General features: G+C 36.8%; 1 protein-coding gene across 10 annotated transcripts; it reads right to left on the bottom strand.

The window, feature by feature from the left end:
- Window positions 1-512: 512 nt before the first annotated feature.
- nfyal (nuclear transcription factor Y, alpha, like) lies at window positions 513-11,066 on the bottom strand. 10 transcript variants are annotated; one of them, XM_039657883.2, is made up of 10 exons: window positions 10,945-11,066; window positions 10,231-10,316; window positions 9,443-9,529; window positions 8,782-8,928; window positions 8,414-8,545; window positions 8,039-8,141; window positions 7,714-7,886; window positions 3,432-3,605; window positions 3,236-3,343; window positions 513-1,298 (listed from the first exon to the last, which is right to left on the bottom strand). In XM_039657883.2, the coding sequence occupies exons 2-10, from the start codon at window positions 10,300-10,302 to the stop codon at window positions 1,236-1,238; spliced, it is 1,059 nt and encodes a 352-aa protein (XP_039513817.1). In that variant the 5' UTR covers window positions 10,303-10,316; window positions 10,945-11,066; the 3' UTR covers window positions 513-1,235. The 10 variants fall into 10 exon arrangements, with proteins under 10 accessions (XP_039513817.1, XP_039513819.1, XP_039513818.1 ...); XM_039657885.2 differs by having other exon boundaries at window positions 7,732-7,886; XM_039657884.2 differs by having other exon boundaries at window positions 9,446-9,529.
- Between the last annotated feature and the right edge of the window lie 793 nt (window positions 11,067-11,859).

The raw sequence follows: 11,859 nt of genomic DNA, 5'->3' as shown, positions 1-11,859 counted from the left end.
CTGGAAAATAGACTATAGGGTTTAACTAGACAGTTGGCACACACATACACACACTTTCTTATCATTTACTCACTCTCATGTTATTCCAAACATGTATGACTTTCTATTTTTTTGTGAGACACAAGGTTGTGAAAGTGAATGGTGAGGCTGTCTATGCCTTTTGGAAATACACTAAAGAAATTCAAATTTAAAAAATAAATGTTTCGTTTTCGTGTAACCTATCCCTTTAAATTCCACAATACGCAGTCCTTGCCTATTTGTTCTAATTTTCATTTATGAGTGAACTGTCACTGCTGACGTAGGTATCTTTTGTTGTAACAAATATAGGCCTATCCTGCATCCTAAGAGCCACTGCTTTAAAATATCTGTTTCAGTTTTGTAATACATAAAATTCAATTGCACTTTAGCAGATCGAATCATAGAACTGTTTGAATTAGGATCATTTACATCCATCCTGTGCTCACACAGATTAGAATAATAAAGAAAGGTTGACAAAGCAAGATCTTTCGCAATGCATTTCACACACAACTTTTATCAAAATACAGGTTAGACTACTTCAATAACCAAAACAATAACTCAAGAGTATTCACATTTCCAAGTAGGAACTAGATGAGGTGGGAAGACAGGTCACTGGATACACAAAACTCACTCACAAATGATAGTTGTATCAATTACAAATGATCGTTTTTTCAAAACACTAAAATGAATTCATGTTAAGGGAAATCTGGATAAAAGCTAGGGAAACAAGGACACCCCTATATGCCCAGTGTTTCCTTGGTGACTAGGACTGATTTCCCAAAAATGTTGCCCTTTTGCCTTTATTGTTTCCCCGATGCTCTTTTCCCCATGCCAAACATGTACACATAGCCTGAACAACACTACATGAGCTTCTAATGCCACCTTTGAGAACCATCACGGTAAATGAGTCCTTGGTTGGCTGCGTATTCTCCGTCTCCGTGGGTCAATTTACGCTTTGCTATTGAATTGCTTTTTAAACAGCAAGCTGAATTCATTATGCTGTACATTAACAGTAATGGCTCTTTTTATATGCGTCCTCAGGAGCAATAGCAGACCATAGAGAGAAAACAGAAAACAGGGCCCCTCCCTTCAGTGGAAGACATGAGACATGAGAAACACAGGTAATGATGAATTAGGATTGTTAGTGTTGCATTGGAGATTCACAATGGTGTAAATTTGGGCCTTCAGAGTCTCTAAAAATGGTAGCAGTCCTAGTGCTAGGACACCCGGATCATCTGGGCCACAACCTCGTCTCCAGTCTGGTTCTGGTCCTGTTGCTCCTGCAGGGGTGAAGGGGAGAAGAAGACGGTAAATCATTACCCTCACGCATAATTTGAGATACGCTTCACTCAGCACTAAGCCTTTTTACTAGGGTTGGGACATCATGACTTCTAGCATCAGGAAAAACACTGAATAACCAAGAAAAAACAGCAAAAGGTTTATGTTTACCAAGCTGTCACTTTGTTGGATTTCAGGAAAAGTTACACTTCTGTTCTACACAACTGTTTAACGTTACAGAATTAAAAACAGATATTTGTTTTGTTCTAGTCAGTGAAGTACCTGGAAATATTAAATCCCAAAACATTTCGGAATAAAAATGACTTGACAAGGCAAACGGGACCATGAATCACAGTGCATTACTGTTTAAAAGTTTGGGGTCAGCAAGTTTTTTTAAAGAAATGTTTTCGAAAGAAGTCTCGTATGCTCACCAAGGCTGCATTTATTAGTTATACAGTAGAATAGCAATATCGTGAAAAGTTACAATTTAATATAAGTTTTCTATTTTAATACATTTTAAAATGTAAGTTATTTGTGTGATGTCAAAGCTGAATTCTCAGCATCATTTCTCCATTATGATCTGTCATATGATCCTTCAGAAATCATTCTAATGTGCTTATTTGATCAATGTTGAAAAGAATTTTGGGCTGGATAATATTTTTGTGAAAAACTACTAATTTTTTTCAGGATTCTTTGATTAACAAAGTTCAAAATTACAGCATTTAGTAAATAGAATTTAACATTTTAAATGTATTTACTGTCACTTTTGAGCTATTTAATTCACATTTAATTCACCCTTGCTGATTAAAATAATTTATTTCTTGTAAAAAAACACTTTACAATAAGGTTCATTTGTTAATTACCTTAGTTAAAATGAACTAAGAATGAACAATACTAATATTTGTTAACATTAGTTAATGCACTGTGAAATAATGAACTAACAATGAACAGCTGTATTTTAATAGCTAACATAAACAAAGATTAATAAATACTGTAACAAATGTATAGCTCATTGTTAGTTCAAGTTGATAACATGTAATGTTCATCTTTTAACTAAGATCAACTAATGAACCTTAGTGTAGTGTTACCAAAAAATCTTACTGACCCCAAACTTTAAAACGGTAGTTGAGTTTGTAGTTTAAGTTATTCTGCTCAGTGAACCTTTTGGAAGTCAGTCGAAATGTTTATTCAGCATAAAAATCACAACATGCGACAAAAGTGAACACAGTGACGACACTGCACAGATTAAGCCAATCGAGAGAAAAAAAAACAGTATCCACCAAACAAAACAAATGCTTCCTCAAAAAAATATAGTAAACAAAACAACATAAAATATATACATTTAAAAAAACTAATTTCTTTTTAAAAAAAAAAAAGAAAAAAAATTCAGGCAGTGATTTCATGATTGAGCTTAGCTAACTGAGCATTCATTCTTTAACCTCCATGCTGTTAATAATGGTGCTTAGATCAAACAGAAACAATCACATGATAAAGTCAGTCACATTGCATCAGTAATTCGGAAGAGCTGCATCAGTATGCGAGGAATATCAGCGTTTTCATTGTGATTATGTCATGATTGTGAAGAGATGATCTTTTTCTTGTTAAACATTGCAGAAATCCAAATTCAGACAGGCAGGTCATAAAACACCACACGGCAGATTTCGCAAATCATGCGGTCTGTTCGCACGAATGCTTAACTAGCAATGAGACATGATGGGACAGACTCAAGCAGCCAACAAGCACAGGAAAAAGCAGGAGGTGATGCGTGCAAGAGCAGCCAATGACAGCATGTCACACCGGGAAAGGAGTGAGAATGCATCTGCTAAGCGGAGATGAGCGTCTAAGCGAGGGGCGGAGCGTGCTCGGACAGCCAATGCGCGCTCGCGAGTTCGGTGGCATTGCAGAGGTCTTCCTGCTTGACATGGCCCTGCGCTCTCACCTGCATGGCCAAGGCCATTTCTTCTTTCTCTTTAGGTGAGAAGAAGCGCCCCCCGTCACCACGCTTCCGCTGCATGGCGTGTTTGTGACGCGACTCGTGAAGGTATTTCTGTAGGGGAGAGCAAGGAATCAGTCTGGATATGAGACCAAATTCATTTCAAGATGCGCATCGTGGCATTCAGAAGAGGAAGACTCACCCTTCTTTCTTTAGGGATTTTTCCCTCTGCCTCCAGCTTGGCACGAGCTTGCCGTCTCTTTAAGATACGATGATATTGCTTGGCATTAACATACAGCGGCTCCTCTTCGAGCATCTCGGCTCCTGGCAGAGGGATTCGTTGGATGGCTGGCACAGTACCACCACCCGGCATCATCTGGAAGAGCGGGAAGGAGGGAAAAGGGGCACACAGAATTAATTCAATCTATGTCCAAAACTGAACAGACATAAAAATGTATTAACAACTTCAATCAATCAATTAATCGAATCAAATGAATTAGCAATCCAGTCAGTGATCTGTCAGGTGACGGCTGATGTAATATGGAGTGAAATTTGATGACACACTAGCGTGAGAAAAGGACACCCACAGAACAGCTGAGTGGATCATTTGTGAAGAGGTGACAGGCAGATATCATCCTTACACCTGAATCAATGCTAAATATTAACAGAGCAGATGGAGGTCGCCACTTTCCACATTCTTCTGAGTAAATCATCAAATTCTAGGAAGATTCCTGAAACTAGGATTTTTTTTTTTTAAATTGAAAGACACTGAACGCTATTACATATTAAATTAACAGTTCACCTTGAATGCAATATCATTACTTACACTCTTGTGTTGTTCCAAACCTGTATGACTTTCTTTCTCTTATGGAACAGAAAAGGAAAAATGTGTCCTAGGCAATCTTTTTTTTCTTATATGATAATGAAATTGAATCTGGGGATCTGCGGCTTGTCAGGCTCCAAATGACAAAGCACTGTTCACATAAGTGGATTGCTCTGACAGATACACATCGGATATACATTTTGCTCAAATATTTCTTGTTGTACATTGAATTTTGAAATTTCATTGAAATTTGTAGATTTTAAACCTACAAGTGTACAGCAGTAACTGTAAAGTGACTATTGCAATTGGGTAATCAAATGTAGACTATATTACTATAAGCTCAGATAAATGAATGAGTTTCCCTTATCTGATATTAGCTTATAATAATTAACATTCAGTCTGTGCTTATGTTTTAATTTATTTTCATTTTTAGTTTAGTGAATTTAACTTCTGCTTTAAAGGCTTTTTTGTTTTTAGATTGTAAGAGTAGTTACAATGTCAGAATGTAATGGGATTTTAGGATCTTTGGCACATAATAGCAAAGCCTACATGGTTACATTATTTGTTTCCATAGCCTTTAATATAACCATTGTTTATAGGACAACATAGATTTTTTTTTATCCAAATAAATAAACAAGTAGAAAATACAGATATGTTGTATATATCTGATATCCAAGATGATAACTGATATTAACAAGTTTAAGTTGAAGTACTAAAACTATTAAAACTAAAATGAATAAAATAAATAAATAAAAATATAAATTAAAAAAATTAAAATAGAAACTAAAATTCAAATGAAAACTGAAAATATAAAATAAAAGCTAATTTTAATAAATGCTATAATAGTATATAAATGATAAATTAACACTGCCACAGAATAATGAAAGTCATATGAGTTTGAAACAACATTTCAGTGAAGTAGGGCTGGGAGATATGGCCAAAAAATATGTTTAAAAAGATATAATAATAAATGTTTTCATATGAGTCGATATCGATAATTATCACAATAAATGTCAAATCTTACTTTTTTTCCCAATTTTTGAGGCAGATTTTTGCTTGTAAAAGCAGGCTCTTTGGACAAATATTTCCCAAATCTGAGGTAGGTACACTTTAATTCTATACAATTTTCTTTCCTTTTTCCTTGACAAAATAAACATAAACATATATATATATATATATATATAAATGTATTGTTTAATTTCTGCATGTTCTAAGAGGTGATATTGTTTCAATCATATAACAGGTTTGTTTTACCTGATTTTATTGGCTCATATCTTTGGTACAGTTTGCCATGCAATCATTATTACATGTTTTCTCCCTTAGAAATGCACATTTGACAGTAGCTTGAGTTGGTGATGAAGTTCAATTTAAGAAAAATAGTAACATCTATACAAATTGTTACAACCTAATTTTTATTTGGGTAAAAATGTTATATTCTGACAGTTTAAGAGAGTCTACCATGGTTCTCACAATCTCAAATAATCACCAAAGTAAACCATTAAAGGTCTCCTGACATGGGGTTATTTTATTATTCTATAATGTTTCCTGGGTTTCCCTTATAATGTTAGTATGTTTATTTACATAGTAAAAAAAATAGTCATAAATAAAAGTTGTTTTTTTTTAGCCTGATTTTAGCCTCTGATTTGAACGCTCTGTTTGAAGGGGCGTGTCTGCTGTGGGATTCAGTGGAACCGCCCACTGCTGTGATTGGCTGACATGCTTGCATATGAAATAGCTACATATTACATGTGAAACTCTCTTGAATACTTTTACTACAACTATTACATGTTTTTACTATTACAGCTATCGAGATTAACAAATCGTGAGAAGTTTTTAAAGTATTTAGATCTATTCCCATCACATAAAATATTCCCGTGATGAGCTTTGAGAAAGCAGATGATGGTTTGTTGATCGCGAGGCTGAAGATCAGCAACTCTCTTTAAAATAAAGATCTTTATCATTGCAACGCAATTTCTGCACTCTCTCTAATGCTTTCACCAATGCAAACACGATGATGTACATACAGTAAGATATTCGTTGTGCAATGTAACGTGTGTCATTGATTTCATAGCAAGTTGTCCAGATAAACTCGCGCTGTGTGGAAAGATTGTTCTTTGATCGCTTTATGTATAATTTGTTCACAATTTAAATAAGATATTTTCATCCTACTAAAAGAAACAATGTAAAGTTGACATTTTAGTCACTGGTTTGACTTATGCATAAACAGTATTGAACAATTTTGAAAGAAAGATGAACGGTCGTCTGAACTTGAACAATTAGGCTGCACATGAGAAATTGTTGCTTGGTAGCTCGATGGATTTATTTTCAGACGTTCATCGAGGCCAGTTGTGTACTGGCCCAAGTTGAGGAAGCAGTCGTCGGTGAAATGTTTGGACCATACAAAACTTTGGGAAGTTGTGTTGGCGCATTTCCAGAGGAAATAAAATGAACCCATTGTTTCTTCAGAGGCTCGGATGAAGGAACTAAAAAATACTTTTGTGTTCATTTGTACATGCGAACACTGATCAGCTGCCATGCTTCGCTCGTTTGCAAGCAATGATATCTCTCTCGGAAAAACTCAAAACGCGCTTGCGCTTACTTCCTAGCTCATTTTCTCATGGGCGAGCCAAATTCTCTGGCTGGGCTAACCTCTCTGGGAGGTTACCTTTCCTACAAAAGACATCATATGGAGGAGATTCAAGATCAGCGCGTCTGAGCTTTCATTTTCTCAAAGGCAGAGAAAGATAGACAAAGCTCGGTTTACACCGACTGAAATTTCTAGCCACTGGGGGACCATTTACAGGCTAGGGGGAACTCATATGAATGTTAAAAAACATCAGAAAGTGAAGGTTTCATGTCAGGGGACCTTTAATATAGCACGCAAAAAGTAACTATATGGGTTCCATGGTATTTGTTTTTAAAAACAGTAGCCTACATACATTTATTATAAATATAAATGCAAAAACACTAAAGCTTAATAACACAACTTTCTGCAACAATAACATTGTGCAGTTTGTGTTTCTACAGTAAATCCATTATACATGATGGTGATTTGTAGATTAAAAAATTCTAACAAGTTCATTCATTGCACAATGTTTCTTGTGTTTGTTAGTGCTGTGGAGAGAGTCAGCGCTGTTTCGTCTGGCTTTAAACTAGTTTAAATCACCAAAACGTGTGTTCTTCATTGAATTTCAGCGCTGTTTACTTTAGTAGGGATGAGTCACGATTTTCGAATATTCGATTAGACATATTGCCCAGCCCTTAGGTGAACTATGCCTTTAAGGTAAAATCATTTGAACAAATGAAGAGTTCAGATGCAAAAGCCTCTAAATGCCATTTGAAATTTTCTTCTTTAATGATGATTTTTATCAAACTTGTATATTTAAGTTCAGTAATTTCACTTAAATAACAATTAATAGGTAAGTGAAATTACTGAACTTAAATATACAAGTTTGATAAAAATCATCATTAAAGAAGAAAATTTCAAATGGCATTTAGAGGCTTTTGCATCTGAACTCTTCAAATATATTTACTTTTCAGAAGGTTGGATCAGCACGTGAAAAGGCGAGTCCACAAGCAAGGTGATTGAGTTTTAACACAGCATGCACCCTCCTACACCTGTGATGACTAATGAAGGGGACGGTTTAAGTTTGTTAGATACCTCATCAGGAGGTCTTACCATGACCATTCCCCCAGTGTTCACCATGTTTCCAGATACTGGCAAAGTAACTGTGACTGTGCCCTGCCCGCTGTTGGTTGTGGAGGTGTTAGCGGCCCCTGCAGCCTGGACAATCTGAGTACCTGCCAGGGAGCCTGCTGGGATGGTGATCATGCCTATGGAGGATCATAACATATTAGTCCTCACCGGAATCATATTCATGTTTGTTAAAACCCTGATTGATCATCTAGTAAGTTTATCTAGTTCATGTCTGATTTCATGTTCACTGAAGACAGATAAACCAGGTATAGGTATTGTATTTAAATACCCTGCTGCAGAACTGTGCCATCAGCGTTCACAGGCTGGTATACAATGGTCTGTCCTTCAGCTGTTTGGGCAACTTGCTGTCCTTGTAATGTTATCTGCTGCCCCTGTAATACAGAATTCAAATTAATTTACAGTTCATACAACATAACCAGTGTAAAGTCACCTGAAAAGAAATCTGGAAAAATATTCCAATTACACAAACTCTAGTCATGACAGCATTCATCTTAACATAAAGTATCAGTGAAAAAAATAAGTAGAACGTTCCCACGTCATATTAACCACAATGTTATTCATTTGCATAAATGTTCTAGGTTTGTAATTGTTAGTTGCATTCCAACTAAACAGACCAGAGAAAAGAATAAAGTGTGTTTGAGACCTGGTTCTGGCCGGCGGTAATGGCAGTCTGGGGCTGCTGTATGATGAACTGTTGAGTCTGACCCTGCTGACCCTGCAGCTGCAGAGTTTGACCTCCCTGCAACTGAATCTGACCCGGCTGAACCAACTGGATCTACATTTACACATAAAATATTACAATAATAAGACGAATGTAGACGATTTTACCTTGAAATATAATAAGCCATTGTTTAATATAATATGAACATTAATAATAACAACAAAGGGATATTAAGTACAATATTAACGTAATATCAGAGGGATATGTAGATAATTTTGCTGTTCAGTATAACAGGACAATCTACAGATCTATTTAAGGAGACTTTCCCACAATGAGTGAAAGGCACTTACCTGCTGAAGGCCTTGAGCTCCAGACACAGGCAACTGCATGATGGTCTGGCCCTGAGCTCCGGACATGGCCTGTACCATGATGGGCTGACCTGAGGATGTAATCAGCTGCCCGCCACTCACCTGGACCATCAATGGCTGACCCTGGACCTGAGCGCACAATTAAACTGAAAGTTAGCATGGTGAGATGTAGATTTTAAACACAATATAAGACATTACACAGGACAAACATCACTGTTTATGATGGACATTTTTGATTGTTTTATATTTTCTACAGAAAATGACCCAGACTGGTGGTATTGGCTGGAATGAGGGAGCTAGAATTTCTTATGTTACAAAATGATCATCAGACAATCATGCAGTTCATCTAAAATACATACAGTGCTGTGAACTGATCAGTATATCGTGCTGATAACATGCAAGTGATCTCATAGTAATGACTCCATAGTTACTTTACAAAATCTTCAGACACATTAAATTATTCTTCTTGAAAATGTGTCCCAAGCAGATGCTTTGATGCCATGGACAACATGGAACATTAGACGAACCGGATCACGATTTGCTGTATGTAAAAACGAGGCATGCTGGACGAGCTCACATCCTCGCAGACAGTGTGACATGATGCATGCAACATCACAAGCCTGAAGGTCGGAGTTCACACAACTACCTGGAGCGTCTGCACTTGCTGGCCTGTTGCCGTAACGACAGGTGCTTCTGTTTGCAGCTGTACTGCAGTTACGGTGCCCTGAGCCTGTGGACAATCCCACAACACACTTTGCTCTGCATTCTCTCTTACAGAAATGCACTTTGTTATTTTAAACGTCCTAATCCAATCCTGTAATTCACACTGACCTTTTCTGATATTCTGGACCAGTGGTTCTCAACAGATTCACAAGCAAAAAATGGTTTAGCAACTTTTTAAAGGGAGGATATGTGTATATATAGATAGTCCATCCAATAAAAACTAATTTTGGCACAAAATCATGACAATTGGTGTGCTTTTCAGTGGCAGAGCCAGTTACTACAGAGAAAGTTGATTAGAAAACATTGGAAACCATTTATCAGTACAACACCAAGAACCTGCATTCCAATTCAAAATCTGGCTTTTTAAATATTGCAAACTGGGTGTGTTTGTGTCACATAAACCTTGTTTTTATCAGGACTGGGGCATTTCATTTCAAAGGAGAGAGACTGCAGGCCAGTTCAATACTATTTACTCAGTCCTTTCCTTGAATTGGTAACCACTTCCTGAAGTACATTACTCTCCCATTTTAAAAATACAACTGGACCTTAAACATATCAGCAGTACATTTGGTAAACTGTACAATTTAGACAAGTTTTTTTTTTTTTCAATGCCTGAAAAAACAAACAAAATCAAACACACAGTCATGGTCCTTTTCCCCAGAGTAAAAGTCACTGATTAAACAGTAAGCTGTTTACATTGACTCTTACCTGCTGCTGGATTTGCCCATTGGCAGCTTGCACCACTATCTGATCCCCGGTTGTAGTTGTATATTGTTCCATCTCTCCTTCCTCACCTAATTTGTCACAACCACATAAAATAAAATAAATAAATGAAGTGCAAGGCGTTTTGTACTTATTGTTCAGTACAGACACAACTAGCTAGCCGTCTTCTATGAAATCATGACTTCTGTCTGGTGTCGTGATGGCTACAGGTTTGGGCCAGAAGCCAGGTGTATTTTGAGACTGAATGTTTCCTTGTTGAAGGTGTTTAACATTATGAGTCTTATATTACATTCTGACTGTTTGTCTGATGTTTTTAGCTACACACACACACACAAAGTAAGTGGCTGAAAAGTTGACAAGAGAAGGTCTGAATAATTCACAAATTTGCAGCATTTCAAAAACATGTGCTCTTTGTAATGGGCAAACCAAGTTAACTGGGATGCTTTTAAATTAGTTGAAAACAGCCCCTATTTCACAATCATTCGCAGGTCTGTCTTTGTTTTCGACAGCTTCACTAACAGTTTCATTCATGTCCAGTGTCCGTTCTCGCGCGCGTTTAGCTTTTGGCTCGCGCTCTCTACCTCACGTATAATTAACCGATTTGATTTCTGTTTTCGGAATTAGTAATTTGGTTGGTCACTGACAAACCAATCCGTGTTGTCAGCTACCATTTCCCTTAGAGCAAGCGCAACCCTTTACCGTTTCTCCGGTTGTCCGGTACCCTTCTGATTGGCTCCACAACAGATCTCAAAAACCCAATCAACACAGTGGTGCGGACAAAATGGCGCAAAATGAGCCACACAGAGAAGAAAGGGGCAGGCTTGTCGCATGTGATCGGCGAACGGAGCCGAGTGTTACCGAGTAAAAACGATCTGAGTCGGAAATAATCGAATGACTTCTTCTTCTTCTTCTTTCAGGTTTAATGGCAGTTGGCAAACCAAACTTTAATGGTGCATTCCCGCCACCTACTGGATTGGAGTGTGGATAACGTTATGGTAGTACTGACCTAAATCCTGTTAATTAAATGAGTATCCTTTAAAAAATGAAATAATAATTCATATATCTTAAATTGCTTTGGGCCATTCCCTAATAATGCTTTGATAGACAAATCTTCAATTTCTATTTCTCTTAATTCTTGTAATAATTTAAATCTTTCTCTCGTATACGCCTCACACTTCAACAATACATGTTCTACACTTTCCATATTTCCTGAACTGCATTTGTCACAATATCCAGTCTGGTGTTTCCCAATCCTGGCCATACTTTGATTTAATAAACAATGGCCAATACGCATTCTTGAAATTATAACATCCCTCCTTCTATTACCAAAATTTTTCCTTACTGAACCAACTGTTCCTTGAATTTTGTATAGATGCCGACCCTTTTTTCCACTATCCCATTCCTTCTGCCATTTCTTCCTAATTTCCTTTGCTATTATACTTTTTATCTCAGTCTTACTTAATGCAATTTTAATATCAACTTCTTGTAATTTTAAGGCCTGCTTTGCTAAACTATCTACCTCTTCATTTCCTGCCACCCCCATATGAGCTGGTATCCAAAGAAAATTAATAACGATTCTCAATTGTTTGATTCTAAACAAACTTTGTAATATTT

The sequence above is a fragment of the Pimephales promelas genome, chromosome 14, assembly GCF_988280905.1.
Source record: "Pimephales promelas chromosome 14, fPimPro1.hap1.1, whole genome shotgun sequence".
Taxonomy (NCBI): domain Eukaryota; kingdom Metazoa; phylum Chordata; class Actinopteri; order Cypriniformes; family Leuciscidae; genus Pimephales; species Pimephales promelas.
The sequence above is the reverse complement of the archived record's forward strand: the minus strand, read 5'-3'. Positions and strand labels throughout refer to the sequence as shown.